We start from the raw sequence: 24,128 nt of genomic DNA on the forward strand, positions 1-24,128 counted from the left end.
TGTTCCACCCTCTTCCTTAAACAAAATTAGCAGAATAGAGATGTGCAAAAGGAGTGACTCTTACTCTCTGAGCTTTGCCTGGCCTTCAAACTTAATTCTTCCTCCCAAAGTACAGTCTTGAGTTTTCCCAAGTTCAAAGGGCATGTTATGATTAATTTCCCCCAGGGAAATGAAGGATGTTTGTTGGAAAGGAATTCCATGCTTAATGTATGAAATAGCACTTTGATTCCCCTGGTTCTTTCTCTGCCTTCCTACCAAGAACTTTGTAATTGAACTTGCAGCTGCCAACCATTTGTCTTCCAAACAAGGCCAACTTCAAAACAGTTCAAATGACAGAGGTATATATACTTTGAATGCCAGCAGCTGCTTGTTATTTGCTGTTTATTCCAATGACATTTGTGTTAGGGTCAGATAGATTTAGATTATGACCAGAATTACAACCATAGATTTCTAACTTGTATGTTTAGAAGATTAAGATGTATTAACATTCATTTAACTGATACTTAGTACATATCTAATATATACCAGGCACTGGGCTGAGAGATGGACAAAAAGAAGTTTTGCTGAAAATTGGAAAAGATGCCAATGTTATTATGACTCAGTTGAATGCATTTTAAATTTTCTGAGTTTTATTGTCAGTATTTGCTATCCACATATCTACTATTTCGTCCTAAAATTCAGTAAAAAGCTCCAGTTTGGATCATAGCTTTGAAGTAAAGTGAAGAATCACATGGGAATGTCCTTTTAGTAGATGCTATTAAAGACATTTAAATTATACACTCCACTGTTTAAATGATAGTCTAAAGTATATGTGTGTGTGCTTGGGGGGTGGGCATATGGGAACAAAACCAAGGCATTGTGCTGGGGTAATATTTTTAGGAAGCCTAAATGTGATGTTTGACTTCAGTCTGACTCATGGCTTAGAAAGTTGTCTTTCAGAAACTGAGAAATGAAAGTTTTGGGCTTTTTCCTATAGAAGTGTTAAAGTCACGTGCATGAGTATGCTCAGATTAAAAGCAAATCTGAATGTTGGCAAGGTGTCCAGGAGAGTGCCTGTCTTCCCTGAGAGTGCAAAGGTAGGGGCAGCGAGGACTTTAAAGATGGTGGGGACAGCTGGAAGGGATCCCAGGGGGCTTTGACATCTGGTCTTTCTGTCTGAGATCATAGGGGCAGATTGGCGGGGGAGGCAGAGCACCCAGAGGTCTTCCTGTATTGTTTTTCAGAGTAGGGCCTAGTTTCTGGAAAGTTTTCATATCCTTGAGTCTGTCTCCACATCTGTAAAATGGGCACAACAACCCCTACCCAGCAGAAAGGATTCATATGTGTGTGTAAACTGCTTTTGATGATTAACTGGACTCATGATAAGGGCGGGACTAGATTCCCAGCCCAGGGTGCCTTATTTTCTATCAGGCGAGAAGGAGAGAAAATTCCCACCTCCCAGAGAACTTCCAGTGATGAGGCTCTTCAGCTGTTCTTTATCCACACAGACTTAGAATAGAGACAACGCCGGGCATACTTGCAATTTCTGGGGATGTGCAGGAAGCAAAAGAATTATTTTCAGTGAAACAGGAGGCTGCAAAAGGTGCCTAGGAAACAACTGCCGCAGTACAGCCTAATATAGACTCCTCCCAGCTTCTCTAGGCCGCCATCTGCCTGGCAGGCACCACCCAGGAAGCTCAGCTTTCTTCTCCAAGAGTTTAAAGAGGATTTCCTGGGCTGTGTGTGTGTGTGTGTGTGTGTGTGTAGGAATAGGGAGGGATAGTCACTGATATAAAGGGAAGGTAACACTCCCTTCCTGTGGCACAAACCAGATGTTGAGGGTCAGTTCCAGGTAGATCTAAGGTTCAACTTCTTCATATTTCTTCCAAACACCTTCCTCAGTGGGCCCTGGCCTCTGCTCAGACTGCGTCTTATACTGGGGATTCCCTTCTCCACCTTCAGTGCCTGTTGAAATCCTAATCTTGTTCAATTTATAGGTCAGCTCTTCTGTAAATCCACCACAGACCTGTCTCCCACCCCACGCCAGGTGGCAGTCATCTACTCCGCCTTCCAGAGCACTCTGTACATATCCTGTCACATGTTAGTTGTTTGCATAACTCTGTCCAGTTGGACTGGACTTGAGGAAGCCTGGGACCGGGTCCTGTTCATCATTATCTCCAGTGCACATCATGTTCCCTAGCATCTGGTTTGGTAAACTTGTGTTGAACGACTTAAGCCTTGAGATGGCAGAGGGCAGAAGATGCTCCTCTCCCAAGGTTGAGATTCTGCTGATCCCTGCGAAGTCTGACTTTGACTTAATGAGTGGTTGACTATTTTCACTTTATAATATCTTGGCACAAGAGGGTCGCAGTGTTGGTGGTAATCATAGCATTTGTTCTGCGAGGCTCTGTGTACTCTTTATTGTTTTTACATCTATTTATTTCCTCATTCAACCACATGAGGCAGGCGGGATGTGTGTTATCTCTACCCAGTAGATGAGGAAACTGATCCTGGTTAAGGGCCGTGTATGTCACACGGGCAGTTAAGTGCCTGTAGTTCTTTGTACTGCCTTTTCAGTCAGTAGTCCCTTCCTAGCCCAGTGGGGAAACTGGCGGTGACATTCTGTGGTGTTTCCTCAGCCCCATGCCTGGCACAGAGGAAGGCTCAGGGAATGTATGGGGCCGGATGGATTGGCAAGCCTCTTTTGCATGCTGAGCTGAACACTTATCCCCAGCAACTGCTGGGCTCTTTGATGGATATGTGACATCGGTGACTGAATATACACGGCACCTGTGGCTTTTCACACTCTCCCCCCACGCCTCTCCAGGGATTGGGATAGGACAGATGGCCACAGACGCAAGATTCTCAGCTCTGCATCCTCTCTGCAAATCACATTTGGGGAAAAGTTAAGTTTGTGCAGTAATACAATTTCAGTAACATGGTTTCATACGGCTGGTAAGTACTTTAACACTCTGGATAAATCACACTTCAGCAGAACTCATTTGGGAAAAGAGTTTAATTTCACTGTAGGTGGCTGTGATCCCCACCCACCAGCCCTCCTGCGCCCCCCTAATAAATCTAGGCTGATAAGGTGAACGCAGCACTAGGCCAGGCTATTTCCAGACCCAGGATAGCATTATGTTACATTAATCATCCTTTTCACCATCAACACCTTTCATTCCTTCTCCCCCAAGCACAGCCACCTGTCTGTACTTATATGTTAAACGTGGAAAAGATTTTGATAGTTCAGTCTCCTGGATGTGTTGTGAAGAGATTGAGGTCCAGAGAGGCTGGGAAGCTTACTTGGTGTTGTACAGCTGGCGAAGACCTGAATTGAGGTCCGAGGCCCCTGACTACTCTTGAGAGTGGGGCTGTTTTCTGCCCTGTCCCAATGCCTGTGCTTTGATCTGTCTTACAAGTAGGGCAGAGTCTGTATGTTCAGTTTAAAATGAATAAAGGTGATCAGTTGCTCATTGTTAAAGGCCCCCAGCACAGAGTGAGTTCATTTCCTGTTGACCCTCACAGCCTCTCTTGACATATCTTTGATAATGGCAGCTAAAGTCTTGACAGATTTCTGTAGAGTCAGTGCAGCCTAGGGGTAACCCTGTGTGGTTTTGACTAATAGGATTTAACTTTCAGGAAAGAAAGAAAAAGAGGGAAGGATGGTAAGTATATGTGGAGGGAGAGAAAAAACTATTGTTAATTTTTCTCTTCATGGTATACCTTTTGGCTCTTTGGCTCTAGAAATCATCTGATTTTGATGTTTCAAATATGGTGAATAGATACATCATCCAAAGTCAGGTGTTCAGACTGCTGAAGATAAGTAAAATGTAACAGTAGGTCCAAGTCTGGATCGTGAAAAAATAATACTCCTCATTTATCTTAGAAGCTTCAGTGTTCTGCATCTCCTGCCAGCGGACTCAGGGATGCTTGGGAGCTCAGCAATTGGTGTGCCGTCAACTGGTCCCTGGTCCTCCCTTGTTAGGGGTGGGCCTATTGTCTGAGTGGGTATTTTTGGGAGGGGCACACATGCCTGGCCAGCCAGAGGGGCCAGTTGACCTGCACTGAATGATGTGTCTAGCAGGAAGCCCAGCTGTGACAGCAGAAGAGAACAGTTCTCTGCATAGGAGTCACTTGTAGTAGGTGGTCAGTGTTTATTGATTTCTTTCTTTTTTTTTTTTTTGTGGTACGTGGGCCTCTCACTGCTGTGGCCTCTCCTGCTGCGGAGCACAGGCTCCGGACGCGCAGGCCTAGCGGCCATGGCTCACAGGCCTAGCCACTCCGCGGCACGTGGGATCCTCCCGGACTGGGGCACGAACCCGTGTACCCCTGCATCACCAGGCGGACTCTCAACCACTACGCCACCAGGGAAGCCCTACTGATTTCTTGATTTTAAAATATATCTATATCTTCCTCTATTTTCTTTACTACGAATATCTCAAGTCTCTTTAATTTAGGGGAAAAAAGGAGCTAATGATGCCCTGCTCCTCTTTTGATACCATGACGCGCTCCCCCACAGATATAAACTCTGTTCTGGCTCTTAGTGGGTGCTCCTTGCTCTGCAGGAGTGTGATCTGCAGAGGCAGACAGCTGGGGTTGGAGTCCTGGCTCCACCCCTAAATTGTTGTGTCGGTTGGGCTCATTACTTAACCTCTCTCGCCCAATTTTATTGCCAATGTTTGGGAGGCTACCCTTCCTTGAAGGCTGAAGTCAGATATTATTCCGACCGTGAAAGTTTGCATGGTCTCCCTTGGAAAAGCTCCAGTGGGACTGTCCATGAACTACTCTGGAGACAGACCACTTGGGGGTGTGTGTATGTGTGGTGATCTTCGCACATGTCTGTTGTGTTTTACCACTTGCACCGTGAGCTTCTGGAGATCAGGAGTTCAGTCTTGATGCCCCATCTTTAGCCCAGGCCTGGTGCGTAGTAGGTAGTCTCTAAACATGGAATGAATGAACATTGGGGTTAGCTTACAGAGCTCATGTGCGACAGGAGATTGGCTCCACTGGGCTTTCACTGATATCAAATGCAGTGTTATGTGCATTGAGTTTCTTGATACCTGTGCTTGAATCATTTCTACTTTTTGTCCTTTTTAACTGATTAAGCAAAGCTGGGCTAGTTGGAGCCCCCAGATAGGACCAAGAGATGTGGCCTCTGCCTGACTCTGTTGTAGGTAAAGTGCTTAATTCCAAGCCAGCACAAAGAAAGTTGGGAGTATTAATTATCTGATCAAATAGAGTCTAGTTACTAGACTGTAAATGATGATGGTGGGCAGGGATGTCATAAATGTCCTAGGGTCTGGGGGCCTGAAGGAGTTAAAACTCCTCTCAGAATAGCCCAGGCAGCTCCTAGGAAGTAGCTTCTGAGGCAGGATGTGGCAAACCAGTGAGTAAATGAGAGCCATTCTCCTTTGGAAGAAAAGGAAGTGGGTGGGAAGAAGTGAAGAGGAAGAGCCTGGTGGACAAATCTTTTTTATCTTCTGCTGTAAGAACATGCTTCTCTTTTGAATGCCAGGCAGAGCCTGCAGAATTTTAACCTAAAGTGACCAAGGTCCAAAGAATGCTTGACAAGGCTGTTTTTGCAGTTGTCTTGTTTTTCTCCACAGCTAATAACTCAAGTTTAATGTGCAGTGGAGTACCATCTTAGTAGATTTTGTTTTCTAATCTTAGTCATTGGCGTATTCTTTAATGCTCTTTGAGGATTCACAGTTAATGTGAGGTGTCATCCACAGTCACACTCTTTTTTAACCAAGAATAAGTTAGAAGAAAGGTATTTTTGTTTGTTTGTTTTAGAAAAGTGTCTTGTTAATGTGTTCAGCTATTTGTTTCAGAACACACTCTCACTGAGTGCGTAACAGTCTTTTGTAACACAGGACAAGAGGATACTTCCATTTAATGCAGGTGAGAGATCTCATTCAAGGATGGAGGGCTCCAGACCCGGGTTAGTTCCACAATCTTGGTGTCTTTTGTTAAAGAGCATGGTTATAGGTTGGAGACAAATTATTGACAGAGGGTACAGTTTTGCAAATAAAAATAGCCCTCAGGAATTCAGTAATGCATATATGAAATGAAATAGGTGAACTGAATTTGTTGAGTTTCAAGCATCACTGGAAAAGCAACCATCATTTATAAATGTACTGCATAGATAGCAATAATGTAAATCAGTGTTGGGTTCAGGAATTGGCTCCAGGACTGTGGTTTGTTATGAGAGAAACACTTCTGTCCTTACAATGAGTTGGTATGCATGATGGACTGGATTTGGCTTTACTGTCAAAGGCTTCTATGAGCCGGTCTTTGGACCAGGTAATGAGAGGTTAATTATCTAAAAGAGAACTCCCCGGTGGACTTTCAAGGACCTGGAAAGCTGAACTCAGCAGTTGTTAGACTTCAGGTTTCTACACACTCTTTCTCTCAAGGAAGCCAATATCTCCTGAGTTGTGCAGCTCTTGACTCTATTTCTATGAAGGTTCCAAACTAGAATTTTTTTTTTTTTTTTTTTTTTTGCGGTACACGGGCCTCTCACTGTTGTGGCCTCTCCCATTGCGGAGCACAGACTCTGGACGCATAGGCTCAGCGGCCATGGCTCACGGGCCCAGCCGCTCCGCGGCATGTGGGATCTTCCTGGACCCGGACACGAACCCACGTCCCCTGCATCGGCAGGCGGACTGTCAACCATTGTGCGCCACCAGGGGAGCCCTAGAATTTTTTTTTAATTGAAATATAGTCAATTTACAATAGTGTTAATTTCAGGTGTATAGTGTTGTGATTTGGTTTTTTGACAATTATATTCCATTATAGGTTATTACAAGATATTGAGTATAATTCCCAGTGCTATACAGTAAATCCTTGTTGCTTATCTGTTTTAGGTTTCGTAGTTTGTATCTGTTAATCCCTTATTCCTGATTTGTCCCCTCCCTTCCCTTTGGTCACCATAAATTTGTTTTCTATGTCTGTGAATTTGTTTCTGTTTTGTATATAGATTCATTTGTATTATTTTTTAGATTTCACACATAAGTGATATCATATAGTATTTGTCTTTCTCTGTCTGACTTATTTCACTAAGCTTTATATTCTCTATATTCTCCATCCACGTTGCTGCAAATGGCAATATTTCATTGTTTTTTATGGCTAATATGCTACTGTATACACGTACCACATCTTCTTAAGCCAGTTGTCTGTTGGTGGGCAATTGGGTTGTTTCCATGTCTTGGCTATTGTAAAGAGTGCTGCTGTGAACATTGGGGTGCATGTATATTTTCAAATTAGAGTTTTCTTTTTTCTGGATATATACCCAGGAGTGTAATTGCTGGATCATATGGTAGCTCCAATTTTCATTTTTTTAAGGAACCTCCATACTGTTTTCCTTAGTGGCTGCACCAATTTACAGTCCCACCAACAGTGGGATGGAGCCTGGATGGAGTGCTTTTCCCTCTGTTGCAACAACTGATATCTTTCAGGTCTAAACGTGGACATTACATTTTCTGACCTTCACTTTCCCTTCCTCGTCTTAGATGGAGTTGTCTTTTTTCTGTTCCCATACCCCACTGTGCCCACCTCACTTTCAGCATTATGGTCTCCCTTACCCCGTAGCTGTTGCTGTACTTGTTAGTACCATTCCCTGTTTTTGGCTTGCACTGTGATATCTCTCTCTGTCTCTCTCTCTCTATCATCTCTACATCTCTGTCTCCCTGTCTCTTACACACACACACCACACACTGCCTGGTGAGGGCAGGGACCTTGTCTTCCTCATCTGTACCTCCTTAGCCTCTAGCGTAGATGGTGCCTGTCACACTGTGGCTACTCCATAATGAATGTGCATTGCATTTTCACATCTGTAGACATCACAGCTATAAGCTAGATGTCTACTCCAGTTCCTTATCCCCTGCACTCCTCTAGATTAGAGCAGTCTTGGAGACTTACATTCTCATGGTCACTTCTGCTTCTTTGGGACTCACATTTCCCTTCCTGTGATTTTTCTCTTCTTTTTGCTCTGTGTTGAACAAACTTGGAATTTGGCCCCCTTTCTCTGGTTTCCATCAACAACAGTAAGAACAAAATATACACAAAGCTATTTGTGTGCATGGCAGATTGGACTGAAGGTGTGGGGTGGGGAGGATGTATTATAGCAATAAAGACAACTTAAAATCTAGTGGTATTAGGTATCTTTGGGCTTAAATGACCTTTGCCACTCTGCCATGGTGCAGCCTTTTCTTCCTTTCTTGCTGCTTCACAGCCACTCCCAAAAGAAGTCTCTCCCATTTTATTCTGCAACGTGATTCAGCTCTCCCCTCCACCCCTGTGTGCTGTTCAGGCCTGCTTCTGCCTTTGCCAAGGCTCAGGAGCAGGCCCTTTTAAACTATGGGCCAGCCTTCTGGTCCTCTGGTATCCTCTGCTCTGAGGGTGTTTGTTCGCACAAACACTTATTTCCCTGCCCTCCACCTTCTTTTATAAGACGGAAGCAAGCACTATCAGTTTTAGTTTTAATTAAATTTCATTCTCTCTGGTGCATGATGTTACTTCTACCAGCTACGTTTTGACCCCACGAGGCCAACTGCTCTTAATTGGAGAGCCTGACTAGTAGTTTTCCACACTCTAGTTTAAGAAGTTGAGCGCCTAACTGAGCACTTGGTTGGACTTCTAGCCCTGATCCTGATCTCAGGATTCCCTGAGAGTTGCTAGAAAGTCACCTAGGGAGTGGGATTTTCCCCAGAGGTGATGGGTGCTCAGAGGAGAGGTTTGCTGACCTCTCTTGTGTGTACTTTGGACAAGGAGAAGGGCCTAGCTGTAACAAACATGTTGGTCGTGTATTTAAGGAGGGAAACAGCTCTGGAGAATTGAAAATTTCTCAACATGGACTAGCACTGGAGACGTGTTTTGAGTGCTGTGTTTCTTCTGACTGCATCTTACTGCTCTTAGTTGTGCTTCTGGGCACTAGCTGTTGGTCTTTTTGCCCTGGGGACTCAGCTGTCCTCATGGTCTGGGTAAGACTGTGGTCACATTGGGTCCTTTCTTCCTGAAGAGCAAGCTGCACCTCTCATTCACAGAGCAGCATGGACCATTACTACACAGGGAGTTTCTAAAAGGTCTTTCTCTAGAGCAGGTAATGGGTAGGGTCAAATACATCATCTTAATAAGGCCACAGTACATCACCTTGTCCTTTCAGGAACAGTCAGCCACTCCCATTCTGTGGCTACCACCAGACCCAGCACTGCCTTTGTTTTTCTGCTGGTGACCACACGTTTATTGAATTTTCTACCTGGGTTATCCTTGGTGCTTTCTTCCTTTCAGCACTTCCTGCCCCATCCCTGCCAGCTCTCTTATGCCACCAGACTGTTTACTGCTTGTCCCGTGTGCTTCACCTGGGCAGTGTCCTATTGCTTCCCTTCCCTCCCCAATCAAAATGTATCAGCCGGGCTTCCCTGGTCGTGCAGTGGTTAAGAATCTGCCTGCCAGTGCAGGGGACGCGGGTTCGAGCCCTGGTCCGGGAAGATCCCACATGCTGCGGAGCAACTGAGCCCGTGCGCCACAACTACTGAGCCTGCGCTCTAGAGCTCGCGAGCCACAACTGCTGAAGCCCGCGCACCTGGAGTCCGTGCTCTGCAACAAGAGAAGCCACTGCAATGAGAAACCCATGCACTACAACGAAGAGTAGCCCCCGCTCGCTGCAACTAGATAAAGCCCGAGCGCAGCAACAAAGACCCAACACAGCCAAAAATAAATAAAGAAAATAAATAAATTTATTTTTAAAAAAAGTATCAGCCTTGGATGTTCTGCTGAAAGAATTTCCTTTTGGGGTAGATTTAATTTGTTGTCCTTTCAGGGATTTTACCTTTTAGCAGAACACAGTTCTTACCTCAAAGGAATAGGTCACTAATGGGTAATTACCTGGTGTTAGGGATGAGCTAAGTGGGAGATTTGTTTGAAGGACATGAGCTCTTAAGCTGATGTGGAGAAAAGATCAAACTTTGGAATTCCAACTCTAGCCTTGGGTAAGTTACTTAACTACACCTGGCCTCCATTTCCATATCTGTAAAATGGGAACAACATGTCTATTTTTTGCTGTTGTTGTTTTTTAAACTATTTATTTATTTATTTGGCTGCATTGGGTCTTAGTTGCAGCACATGGGATCTTAGTTGCGGCATGCAGGATCTTTACTTGTGGTGTGCCAGCTTCTCTCTAGTTGTGGCGTGTGGCGTGGGCTCAGTAGTTGCAGTGTGTGGGCTCTCTAGTTGTGGCACACGAGGGCTTTAGTTGCCCTGTGGCATGTGGGATCTTAGTTCCCCGACCAGGGATTGAACCCACGTCCCCTGCATTGGAAGGCAGATTCTTAACCACTGGACCACCAGGGAAGTCCCAACATATCTATTTTTAAATGTTGTGAGGAATAAATGAGTTAATGAGTGTACCATGGCTAGCATTTAGGAAGCTCATCTTTTAACTGCATCTAAATTTTCATTCTTTATCAGACTGTTATATCCCTCTTTTGTCCCTATTAAGTAAAGGTGATGCATCACTTTTTGTCCTCTGTCTTATCTTTTTTTCTCTCTCTCCAAACTCCATCACTTTTTCCTTTCCTTTTTGTGCTTCTGCGGAAGACTGGTCCTTCAGGAATTAATTCACATGTGGCTAATATGAAACAAATTTTGCCCATTGGGGTGGAAGGAACATAGGCTGTCAGTTCTTTCAAGCAACAGTATGACACCCCCTCTCTGATTCAGGATGTTGTTCAGTATTTAAGAAGAGTCTATGTGAGTGGGTGGTCCTGTCACTCCAGAGGTTCCTTTGTGTGTGTCTGTGTGTGTGTTTGTGTATGTGTGTGTTTTTCAGCGTGTCTGTCTGCGGAAACGTGCCGTGGGAAGGTAATTTATATGATTCCAGAAGGCAGTTTGATTCCAAGGGCTAAGTGGAGTTTTTTTTGTTTGTTTTCTTAAAGGATAGGAATACGGGATTCTTATCTCTTTTTAATTGAACTCATCCTCTCCACTTTTCATTTGTTTATTGGCTTGGAAGCTAGTTGATTTAAAATGAAATTAAAGATAAACATCTGTCCCAACTCTCATTTTCTGACTTTTTTTTTTTTTTTTTTTTAATTTGGCCGCGCTGGCTTGTGGGATCTTAGTTCCCTGACCAGGGATTGGACCAGGACCCCTGGCAGTGAAAGCGTGGTGTCCTAACCACTGGACCGCCAGGGAATTTCCTGATTTTTTTACTTTTAAGTTTTATTCCCCCAATACTCTTTACTTATAATATTCTTACTCCCAGGTCTATACCACTGTCTACATTGTAGACCCTATTGGAATGCCCTTTCTCCTTTTTTGCTATCTAAATTTTATATGTTGTTCTAGACCAATTTAGGTCTCAAAATCCTATAAAATTTACCCTGATTGCTCAGTATATCCTGAACTACAGAGCCATCTGTGTCCGAAGCCCTTTGTGAGAATTAGGGGAACTGTGGGACGGTCATCACTCCAGTCTTTTTTGGGAGTGGTGGTGAAACCAATTAAAGACAATAAAGGTAGTATTTAATTACATTGTGCATTTTTTCTAGATTACTTAATTATTGCATGAAAATGCAGGAATCTCATCAGTAAAATGGGGCTAACAGTGGGAATTACGTCATGGTGGTATTAGGCATTTAGGAGCTCATCCATATTTAGCAGAATACGTGGCATACAGCAGGTATACAATAAATCAGTAGTAGGTACTATCAAATCAAATCTTATTCACCAATAATTACTTGACAACAACATAAAATATTAAATATCATTTTTGGTGATTCCAGCATTTTTTTTTTTACATTGCACTCTCACTTAATCTCTGCAGTCACTTTTATTTACCATCACACCATTGTCTTAAACTGCCCTTAGCTGTCTGTATTCCTTTCACTATTTCACTAAGGGCCTTGTAGTGTCAAAATGCATGCATTCTCACAGAAGACCTGGCAAGACGAAACAATTGATTTAGTATCAAAGGAAAAAGCAACGAGGATGGGATAGCTGTCAGTGGGGTTTATATGTAGACAAGAAGTAATGACTAGGGTTTCTAACCATACAACACAGGAAGCCAACCGCTGTGCTTGCAGATGTCTATGGCCTTGGTACTTAGCTGCAGAGTTCTATCCTTGGAATACTACAGGAAGAATCTGATATTAGGATTGGAGAATTTTAACCCTGAAATGGACTTTAAACACCATTTAGCTTAACTCCCCTATTTTACCTATGAGAAAACTTGAGGGAAAGTGACTTGCACAAGTTCACAGACCAAGTTACCATCAGGGTTGAACCCAGGTCTTCTGACTCCCAAAGCCTTCACACCTATTTCCCAAGCATAGAGTGTCTGGCAACCACATGCATGTTTTTTTCCTTTCAAGTAGTTTCATGTGCCATTGTGAAAGACCAGGTCTTTACTGACCCAGAAGCAGCAGATTTCCTGTATATGTTTCTGGTCCTAGAAGTGGGTCTGGGGGCTACTTTCAAGAACAATGACTTTGAAGTTTTTCTCATCTACACATCTGCCAGTAAGCTTAGAAGAGTAGGTGCCCAAGATGTGAGCAGCCAGCATCAAGGAAAAAGAAAAAAATACCTCTGCTAAATTCAGTGAAGCACATTATAAACGATACAAGCGAATGGCTGCACTGAAGCATTGCCTCCCATAGCTGCTTTAGAATATAAGCCCAAAGCCAGGCTCAGCACCAACAAGCAGAGATCTACAAAGGTCTACTATTGCTGGAAGAGGTAGGTATAGAAAACTTTGTTCTACCCAAGAACTGCCACAGACATGTGATAGAGTTTGGCTGCCATGGAGAGGAGGGGAAGTATATGCTCACAGGGCTTGCTTAAGACTAACGCTGGACAAGAGAGAATTTCTTTACCCCTACCATAAGCCTAGCACTAAATTAAAGTAATTGCAGTCTACCCCTGGAAGGGGGCCAAGAGCATGGAGAAAGACCCCATTCTGTGGCCAGGCATTAAGGACAATTCAAAGCTGAGGGAGGAGTAGGAACACTGAGAAAAAAACCTATGCAGCTCAGGCTTCACTCTAAGCACAAGATACGACCCATCACTGGAGAAATTTGTAGCCTGTGGTGTTAACATTAACAAGAAAACCCCAACTCAGCTCAACTTTGACTAATAACCTAACGCACACTAACAGTATGACAGAAGAGTATGTCCATTACCAAGTATAAAGATTACCTCAGTCTCTGTTCCATCACAATGTCCAGTGTTTAATCAAAAATCACGAGAGAAAAAAACCAACCTATTATCAAGAGAGAAGGTAATCAGCAGAACCAGACTTAGAGATGACCCAGATGTTGGGTTTATCAGTCAGGGGCTTTAAAATAACCATGATCAATATCTTAAAGTTACACAGCATACATGAATGAACAAATGAGGAATTTCAGAGGAGGTGGAAACTAAAAATAGATTCAAATAGAAATTTCAAAGAATATGACATCAAAGGTCAACAGGCTCAGCAGCAGACGGGACAGAACGGAGGAAAGAATCAGTGACCTTGAAGATGGGTCAGTAAAGACTATCCAAGCTGAAACACCTAGAGGAGAAAAAAGAATAAAAGGAGATCAGAGCACAGCTTCCAAGACTGATAGATTGATCTGACTTATCGAGAGATACTGAGATTGAGAGAGAGAGAGGAGACAGACAGACACTGACTGGAACTTTTAAAGGAATTGGCTTATGCGATTGTGGAAGCCTGTTAAGTCAGTTTAGGTTGGCATGCTAGAGACCCCTGGAAGAGTTGCACCTTGAGTCCAAAGGCAATCTGCTGGAAGAATTCCTTCTTCAGGGAGGTCAGTCTTTTTTTTTTTTGCGGTATGTGGGCCTCTCACTGTTGTGGCCTCTCCCGTTGCGGAGCACAGGCTCCGGACACGCAGGCTCAACGGCCATGGCTCACGGGCCCAGCCGCTCCGCGGCATGTGGGATCTTCCCAGACCGGGGCACGAACCCGTGTCCCCTGCATCGGCAGGCGGACTCTCAACCACTGCGCCACCAGGGAAACCCGGGAGGTCAGTCTTTGTTCCATTAAGGCCTTCAACTGACTGGATGAGGCCCACTCATATTATGGAGGGTAATCTGCTTTACTCAAAGTCTACCAATTTAAATTTTAATCTCATTCCCCGCCCCCGAAAAAAAAAAAACCCAAAAACCATTTTCATAGAGACATCCAGAAAAATGTTTGACGAAATATCTTAGGCACTGTGGCCCAGCAGTGTTGACACATAAAATTAAGCATCGTATGCCCCCTTCTAGTTACTACCCTCCCCCACCAAAGTGTGATCTCTTTTTTACTTTATTTTTATTTGTTTTTGTTTTTTTGTTCTTGGATTTTTTAAAATATTGAAGTATAGTTGATTTACAATGTTGTGTTAATTTCTGCTATACAGCAAAGTGATTCAGTTATATACATTGTTTTTCATATTCTTTTCCATTATGGTTTATCACAGCATATTGAATATAGTTCCCTGTGCTATACAGTAGGACCTTGTTGTTTATCCATTCTGTATGTGATAGTTTGCATTACTTTTTTACTTTATAATAGCCTAGATTAGTTTTACATTTTATACAGATGGAATGACACCATATGTATTCTTTTGCATCTGGCCTCTTTCACAGAGCCTGTATACATAATCCTAGAATTTTATTGCCTAGTTAGTTAACCAGCCCTTCGCCGAGTGACCTACAGGATTGAGGTGTGTGAGGGTATAAGCCGCTCTCCACCATGTTGTCTGGGGCTGTTCCTGGTTGGCACACCTACACTCTCTAACACAGATGGGCTAGTTTAGTTGGAGTCTGGAAGTTGGTAAGCTACACCTTTGGCCCCCTTGCCTTCCTCATTCAGGCCCATTCTCCTTTCCTTTCTTATTACTCTTTGTAACCCCTCCCATCTCCTGCTGTCCGTGGTTTGACTGTATAGAGACCCCTGATGCCAGTTCTTCTCTTTTCCTCACATTCTCCTCCCCTCCCCTCACCTACCCGGTTGAAGCTCCTCAACCTGATTACATCCTCAGCCTTATTCTGCACTTCCTCAGCTGGCTGTCACATTAACAGACTTCCTTAGAGACATCTAGACAAACTCCCCACCCTACTCCCCATATACTTTTTTTTTATGGGTATGGAAACTAAGGACCAGAAAAGGAGGTAACTCCCAAGATATCTCAGATGGGAATGGTATAGGGTGTAGATCAGAGGGTTGCAGCCTTAGTCTCTGGGTGCTGTTCCCTCTTAGCTTGGGTCTTTCTGCCTTTCCTTCCCTCTTTCTTCCCTGCCCTCTTGCCAAATGCCACAGGGAAGGGAGAACTTCACAACTCCTTGGGCTCTCTGGTGAGGAGACCCAGCTGCACTGGGACCCTTTCTCTCCTTCCAGCACAGTGATTTGTTGTCATCCCCTGCTCTTCCCTCTGTGCTTCCTCCCGGTGGAGGTGGGGCCTGCCACCTGTAGCAGCCTTGCTCAGGTTGGTGACAGACAGCTGGCTGGTGTTTGGCATGCATTTGTGGCCCATTTCTGTTTGGTGTGTGGCAGTTTGAAGACCCCATTCCTTGGTCTGGACATTGCCTCTCTTCCCCTTCAGTCATTCCTTTAGGTCAGCTTCCCGTTGCGGTGACCATCAGAGTTGGAGGTGGCAGTGTGGCACCTTGAAAGGAGCTCTATTTCAGGAGTCGGGAGACCGGCCACCAATAAGCTGTGTGACTTTGTCCTTTCTGGACCTCCGTTTCCTCACTTGTAAAATAGGTTGGATGGGGTGGTCTTTAAGGTCCCTCTCTGTGCTACATTTTATACTGCTTCTTGATTTGAGCCATTGAGCCACGAATGAAAGATTCCTGCTGTGGTAGTGTAATTAGGCTGAGCAGATGGGTGAGATGAGAGGGAAGGAGAAGTTCTTGCCCAGGATCATCCTTTCCCCACCCATTTCATTGTGCCTTCCTGGTGTTTTCAGAACGCAAATGACAACCTGTGTTTTTCTCCAAGTTCCTTGTTTTTCCTCTGCGTTCCCATTTCAAGCCTATAATCTTGTATCTGGATGAACTTGTGTTTACTGTAAGACAGCCCTGGTGCAGAATTCATGTTACAGCGTGTCGTTTCCTTTCTGCTGTGGGGACTGTGATGGGGGTCGGAGCCATCACAGCTGGTCCCTGGAGAGGGCTGTGTGTGTCAGAGATGTATTGTGCTGGGCTGCAGTTTCTTTTCTCAATCCCTACTTCTGATTTTGCTGATTTCAGTTAAAACCAAAGATTGTGAAGGAGGCCGGTTCTTGTCCTCTGAGTGTTGGAGATTTGTGGTGTGGTTGAGGGGTGAAGGGCCACTCTTCCTGTTTCCTTTGCTTGAAGGTTTTCACCTTGGGAGGGTACAAGTGAGTCTTGTTGAACACCATCCACTCCCTGGGTGAGAGGAAGCAGTACTGAATACTGATACCTCATTGATGGATTTCTTTTTAATGAGTCATGAAAGTCATTTTGATGCCAGAATTTTCCTTTCACCTTCAGATAAAATCTTTTGTCTTTCATTCTCTGAAAAACTTTTAGGGGCTTTTAATAATTATTAAATTACAGGAAAAACAGTAATTTTTGAATCCTTCTGTTGCTGCTGTGGCTCCTCCTCATCTTCCAACCCACTCCCACCTGCCTTAACATTTGTGTAGAAATGTGTCAAAATTCCAGTGTTTCGTCCCATTAGTTTTTTATTTTGATCCTCTCCTGGTGAAGTAAGCATCTTGTTACCCCATTTTACAGAAGAGAAAACAGATGTGTCGAGTTAAATGACTTGTTCATGGTCACACAGCTAGTTGTTTTCCAATTTGGGATAAGAATCCGGGATTCCCGGGCCTCCCTGGTGGCGCAGTGGTTGAGAGTCCGCCTGCCGATGCAGGGGATACGGGTTCGTGCCCCGGTCTGGGAGGATCCCATATGCCGCGGAGCGGCTGGGCCCGTGAGCCATGGCCGCTGAGCCTGTGCGTCCGGAGCCTGTGCTCCGCAACGGGAGAGGCCACAACAGTGAGAGGCCCGTGTACAGCAAAAAAAAAAAAAAAAAAAAAAAAAGAATCCGGGATTCCTGATTACTAATGACTTGTTAATTTGGCAAGTCTGACCCCCCCCCCCATTAGGAAAGTCTTGCCACCATAAGTGTCTCTTCTCTCCCTGGCTCCACCCTCTGAAAGCACAAATTAGAAGCCAGTTCCTTAGCTGATGGGGTAGGCGGTTGGACCATGGAGCATAGGAGAGGGGTGGGGAGGAAGGTGGCCAAAGCCCAGACTTAGGGTTTTTTTCCCCCGAAGGTGGGAGAATTCCTTATTTCTGCAGAGTCAGGAAAATGAGCAGAGTCAGCATCCCTCCCACCATCCCAACCCCCCCACCACCCCCAAATGGGTGTGGTTTCTTGCGGCCAGTGTTACTTGCAGGCAGTTGTTCAGATTGATGTACAGGGGAGACAGGATTGCATCTGGGGCAAAGGACTCTTCCTGTGGGTACACCATTTTCATGTCTGATTGAGCCCTGGTGTGTTACGTGCTCCACACTAGGATCCTACCCATGTTTGCAAGTTGCCTCCCTTGGATGTACTGAACTTTTTGAAGAGGTAATATAGCATCATGATTAAGGTTAGAGATTCTCTCTGCCCAGGTTTGAATCCTGGCTCTGCCACTTAGATGTGCAACCTTGGATGAGTTACTTCACCTGTCTGTGCTTGAGTTTGCTATGTGTTGTAATCGTAAGGTTGTGGATTAAATGCATTAATGCACGTAAAACACTTTAAAAAGTACAGTGTTATAAGGAGAGTGATTGTCCTTTCATCTAGCCCTCCTTCCCTCTCTCTCTCGTACACATTCAGTGTGATGTGTGATGTGTGTGTGTGTGTGTGTTCTTGACAGCAGCTTTTGGAGTCTGCATTTCCAGTCAGACTGCTGAGCCCTCCCGGCGGCTGTAACCTCATCCAAGTTTTAGCTGTAGGGTCTGTCTGTATTTGACATGTGTTTCTAAATGTTGTCATCAATGGGCTCCTTTGTGGAGAGACCTTAGAGAAAGGAAACCAGAGGGTGTGCACTGTGCACTCCCAGCCACACCGGTTCCAGTCCCCACACCTGAGGGACTGTGGGTAGCAGTGAGACTGAGTTGAACCTTTTAGCAGGATGAGAATATTGACCAGCTGTCTTAGTCTGCTCAGGCTACATAACAAAATGCCATAGACTGGGTGGCTTAAACAACAGAAATTAATTTTCTCATAGCTCTGGAGGCTTGAAGTCCAAGATGAGGACTGGTTGGGTTGCCAGCATGGTTGGGTTTTGGTGAGGCCTCTCTTCCTGGCTTGCAGGCAGCTGCCTTCTTGCTGTGTCCTCACATGGCCTTTCCTTGGCGTGTGTAAGGGGAAGGCCACCTCTCTTAAAAGGCTATCAATCCTATCTGATTAGGACTCTACCCATATGACCTTATTTAACCTTAATTACCTTCTAAAAATCCTATCTCTAAACGTAGTTACATTGGGGGTTAGGGTTTCAACTTACAAATCTTGGGGGGGACCAGGCACCAGGCTTCTTCCCCCCAGAGTTACCCAGTGAGGAAGATTGGGAAAGTCAGCCTTGTGTCCTCTTTGGCCCCACGTACTGTGTTATTTGTAAGGCAGTATTGGATCCTCCCATATCCCGGGGAGGCATTGGGTCTCCATCTCCTTGCCTTCTTAAGGTCTCGAGTGTGAATGAAGAGTGGAAGATTATGCTTGCTCCTACCCCCAAGCTCAGAAGTGGTGGGTATATTGAGGGAAGGGGGTCACCAACATTCTGATGTGTAATGACTGCCTGTCTTGTCACCTGTGTTATTTGTTTAGACTAGGGACAAAAGTCAAATGAAACACGGTGGAATCTCTCTTTACCACCCTTCTCTTAACAAGCTCCCAGGAATAATGAACACTTCAGTTCTTTATGTAAAACACACTAGTAGGCTGCTGTCTGCCATACCCACTCGCTCCGGCACCCACTGGTTGAATTATGTGCTTTTTACCAAGAGCCGGTTTGTTCCGAAAGTCATTTGTACAGTTGTAGCTGGTATTGTAATTAAGTAATGTATGTATTTAAATATCAGAGAAACTGATGAAATATGACTGCAAACGAACTGGTTTTCTTTCTTCCCCCCCGCCCCCCACCTATGAATACTAGTTAAAAGCTGTGGAAATACTCAGTGAGTCCAGGTCACTAAAAAACTTACTGTCAGGAACTTCCCTGGTGGCGCAGTGGTTAAGAATCCGCCTGCCAATGCAGGGGACACGGGCTCGATCCCTGGTCCAGGAAGATCCCACATGCCGTGGAGCAGCTAAGCCCATGCGCCACAACTACTGAGCCTGTGCTCTAGAGCCCCTGAGCCACAACTACTGAGCCCGCGTGCCACAACTACTGGAGCCTGCGCACCTAGAGCCCGTGCTCCGCAATGAGAGAAGCCACCGCAATGAGAAGCCGTGCACTGCAATGAAGGGTAGCCCCCTCTCACTGCAACTAGAGAAGCCCACGCACAGCAACAAAGACCCAACGCAGCCACAAATAAATAAATAAGAAATGATAATTTTAAAAAATACTGTTAAATTAAGTGAGCATTAAAATTGGGGGAAGTCATCAAACTCTTAAAATTAAAGTTTTTTTTTGTTTGTTTTGTTTTTTTGCGGTATGCGGGCCTCTCACTGTTGTGGCCTCTCCCATTGCGGAGCACACACCCTGGACATGCAGGCCCAGCGGCAATGGCTCATGGGCCCAGCCGCTCCACAGCACGTGGGATCCTCCCAGATCGGGGCACGAACCCGTGCCCCCTGCATCGGCAGGCAGACTCTCAACCACTGCGCCACCAGGGAAACCCCTCTTAAAGTTTTATTCTGAGATTACTGTGTCTACATTTTTATGCTAAAGAATCAGTATTTGGAAATTATAGACATTGTATTCTCTTCTGGTTCATGTAAGAAAGATGATGTGGTGCTCTTAAAGAGAGGGCCTCGCCTTGTGTTAGCCCGTGGGTGAATGAATGCACTTTCATATGTTTTGCAAAAATAAAAATTTAGGTGTATCCTTTTTGCTCTATTTTGATTGACCTTGTTCCTGATCTGATCACATTGGAAGGGAGGGTTTCTATTGTGATTCAGTTTAGAGCCTGTTTTGATAATGTGCTTTGGTTTCAATTTAGTGGTTTTAGGAAATAGATTTTATTTTGTATATGGTGTTGTTAAAACCAACACTAGTGGGTCTTTTTTTTTTTTTTTTTTTCCCATACGTGGGCCTCTCACTGTTGTGGCCTCTCCTGTTGCGGAGCACAGGCTCTGGACGCGCAGGCTCAGCGGCCATGGCTCACGGGCCTAGCCACTCCGTGGCATGTGGGATCTTCCCGGACCGGGACACGAACCCGTGTCCCCTGCATCGGCAGGCGGACTCTCAACCACTGCGCCACCAGGGAAGTCCCTAGTGGGTCTTTTGATACTGGGGTTTTAAAACAAATTAAGGTGGCTTACTCTGGATTTTAGTAGATTCTGCAGTTCGTCTCGTAGGCTCATAGCATACTGAGAGAGAACTAATTCCCCTATTTTAGAAATGAAGAGAGCAGGCCTTGAGAGGGGAAGTGTGTCTGTGGTGAGTTGTGTGGGGTGGCGGAGTGCAGGGGATAGAGCCACAGCAGATGGGACCTTCCCCCGAGCTGCCTCGATCAGTTCTCCCTCTGGCCCCAGAGCTGGAGCTCTCCACAGCAAGGGTGCTCCTCTGGGTGGACTTCTCTGATGACAGTGTTGACCCGTGCTTCCTACTTTGGGACAGGACCAACCTGGAGGCCTTGCAAAAGAAGCTGGAGGAGCTGGAGCTCGATGAACAGCAGCGGAAGCGCCTTGAGGCGTTCCTAACCCAGAAACAGAAGGTGGGAGAACTGAAGGATGATGACTTTGAGAAGATCAGTGAGCTGGGTGCTGGCAATGGAGGTGTGGTGTTCAAGGTCTCCCACAAGCCGTCCGGTCTGGTTATGGCCAGAAAGGTGAGGCCACTTTAAAAAAAAAAAAAAAAAAAGGACTGAATCAAGCTTGCCTTGGTGTTCAAGGTCTCCCACAAGCCATCCGGTCTGGTTATGGCCAGAAAGGTGAGGCCACTTTAAAAAAAAAAAAAAAAAAAAAAGGACCGAATCAAGCTTGCCTTGGTGAACAGGTAATTGGATTACCTTTTAGAAGACCTGGGGGCCTGGAGACAAGGGTGGAAGGAAAACTGACTTCATTCAGTACCCTTTTGTGCTGTTTGAATTTTGAACTCGTTATCTATTAGATTATAGATAAACACACTCATGATGTGTTAGGGTATTTATCCTGCTGCCCAGACTGGAAAATAACAGCAAGTGACCATTTGTTAGTTTTCTGTGTGCCCTGGAAAGAAATCTGAGATGCTCGTTTGCCATTTGTCAAGAGCAGAAGCTGCTTTCATTTACCCAGCCCCAGGGACACAGAAAAAACACTGATTTCATGTTGTTTCTTCGAGTTCCACCCCTGCCAGCGGTTCCCCGTCATCTCCCTGCAGTATAATGTCTTGGCTCCTCAACATGGCATGTGGTCTTTGAGCTGAACTTCCCTTCCTGGTGACCCTGGGTCCTCCTCTTTCTGGACAGCGAGGTTGGACTCTTCCGTGTTTCACAGCACACCATGTTCATTTCTGTCCACATATTTTTGCTCATGCTACTCCTTCCATCTTTTCAAACACTGCCCATCTTCAAGGCCCACCTCCTGTCTAGCCTTCACTAGCTGCTCCCACCCATGCTGGTAACCACTGCTTCCATGTCCTCTGACACTCATTGTCAATGGCTCTTTTTAGAAGCTCAGCCTTATCCGGTAACCATTTCATGTATCTATCACCTGTCTCCCCAGCTGAAACAAGGGACAACATTGGGGGTGGGGGGGCGGGAAACATAAGGTGGCCTCTAAGGCCTTGGCTAAATCTCAACCACATCAGACCCCTAAAGTCAAGGGTAAATCTCTAGGGCAGCTTAGATTGGCAGACCCAGTTCCTCATACCTTTCTGGTCCTACAACCCTTGAGTATCAACCAAGTCCTTAAGGCCACTTTCCCCGTATCTCCCAGTTTCACAGGTCCTTTTGTTCTTGGGAGGGGTGAGCCCCCTCTTCCTCAGTCTTGCCTCCCAGGAGTAGAGGCACAGCTGGCCACTCCTCCAGTGCCAACACCTGCCTTGGTGTGTTGGCACTCAGTGCTCTGGTTGGGCAGAAACTTGTTTGTTAAAACTTGCCTGTTTCCTCTCTTCCTACCTTTAAGAGTTTAAGCATTTAAGAAAGCTCCTATCCATCCATCCACCCATCCATCATCCATCCATATATATATATATATATATATATATATATATATATATTTTTTTTTTTTTTTTTTTTTTGCGGTATGCAGGCCTCCCACTGCTGTGGCCTCTCCCGCTGCGGAGCACAGGCTCCGGACGCGCAGGCCCATCGGCCATGGCTCACGGGCCCAGCCACTCCATGGCATGTGGGATTTTCCCGGATCGGGGCACAAACCCGTGTCCCCTGCACCGGCAGGCGGACTCCCCACCACTGCGCCACCAGGGGAGCCCCATCCATATATTTTTAAAGCTTCTCTTCCTTCTACCTTTCTTTTCCCAGCTAATTCATCTGGAGATCAAACCTGCAATCCGGAACCAGATCATACGGGAGCTGCAGGTTCTACATGAGTGCAACTCCCCTTACATTGTGGGCTTCTATGGTGCATTCTACAGTGATGGCGAGATCAGTATCTGCATGGAGCACATGGTATGTGGCAACCTGTCAGCCTCTGAAGCAGCAGCCTGGAAAGTGGGTGGCTCTGGTCTAATCTTTGGTCTGAGATGTGACTGGCTGCTTCCTTGTTCCTCCCTGGATCCAGATCACTGTCTTGGGCATGTGGGAAGCCTGGCTGTAGAAGTTGGAATAGCCAAGAAGATGACAGGCCTCCTTCCTAGGTCCCTGTCTCTTCAGAGAGAGGTGGCAGCAATCAGGTGTCCCTGGTGGTTGTACCAAGAGCACATCTCCCAGTTTTCTTGACCCCAAGATTTTGATATGGGTAAAATCTGCTTAATATAGTTTAAATCCATTTATTACATGCCATGCTGTGTGCTAGGTACATGTTCTGGGGTTATGAAGATAAGTGAAACAGTCCCTGTTTTCAGAGAGTTTATAACTGGCTTTAAGAGCAGGGTTAGCAAAACTATTACTGATAAGCTAGTATTTATTGGGTGTATATCATATCAAGCACTATCCTAAGCAAATTAATATTTTATTACATTTTTATAACACCTATTGAGTTGGGTACATTATCTACATTTTACAAATGAGGAAACTGAGGCACAGAGAAATGGAATAACTTACCCAAGGTCATACAGCTGGTAAGTGGAATTGGTAGAATTTAAACCAAGGCTGTCTGACCCCAGTGTACTTTGTTGAATCTACCGGATAGTGACTGGGGCTCTGTTTCCATCCTTGATGGCCAGAATTTCAAAGAGGCTGGCTTCATGGTTGCTAATGCTTTTCTGTCCCCAATAGGCAGCATGGCACAGGGAACTTTGGAATCTAAGATGTTTATTCATATCTCCCTTCTCCACAAAAATCCTAGTGGACACCTTGTCTTGTTTGCCATTGTGTCTCCAAAGCCACAGCAGGTGCTCAGTAATTATTTGTTTGCAGATTGTCACCTTCTTGTCATGACCTTGGGCAAGTTTCTTTATCTTTCTGATTCTCAGTTTCCTCATCTATAAAATGGCCATCATTATACCTGCCTCGTTGTAGTGAGGATTGATTAAAATAAGAGTTGTAAGTCTTCCAGCACACTGTGTGACTCAGAGCATGCCTTCTGCCAACTTTAGCTTTTGCTTTATTCTCACTGGGGCTGACAGTTCAGAGACAAGGGCTGACATGATTGAGTCTACATGCTTCGTGGTTGCTCTGCTTTCAGTCCAGCCTAGTGTCCCTCAGCAACTTCTCCACTTCCTTCCTGACTCTGTAGACCTGCCTTCACCTCTGGAATGAGAGCCCCAGGGCCTGGTCTTAATGAACTCCAGGAGAACCCTCCTGAGAAGTTTGTCCCTTGCTGGTGCCCCCATTATTTTGAACATCTCTTCATTTCAATGATCAAGAAGTGCCATACACAG

At 45.2% G+C, this 24,128-nt stretch overlaps 1 protein-coding gene across 2 annotated transcripts in view; it reads left to right on the forward strand.

Moving 5' to 3' along the window:
* MAP2K1 (mitogen-activated protein kinase kinase 1) overlaps positions 1-24,128 on the forward strand; it is a 78,936-nt gene that overhangs the window by 14,094 nt on the left and 40,714 nt on the right. For both annotated transcript variants that reach the window (XM_082617534.1, XM_082617535.1), the window contains exons 2-3: positions 20,766-20,976; positions 22,609-22,755. In XM_082617534.1, the coding sequence (XP_082473660.1) occupies positions 20,766-20,976; positions 22,609-22,755 (358 nt within the window). The remainder of the gene's footprint in view (positions 1-20,765; positions 20,977-22,608; positions 22,756-24,128) is intronic.

Source organism: Mesoplodon mirus (assembly GCF_964341445.2).
Source record: "Mesoplodon mirus genome assembly, chromosome: 4".
In the NCBI taxonomy this organism is placed as follows: Eukaryota; Metazoa; Chordata; class Mammalia; order Artiodactyla; family Ziphiidae; genus Mesoplodon; species Mesoplodon mirus.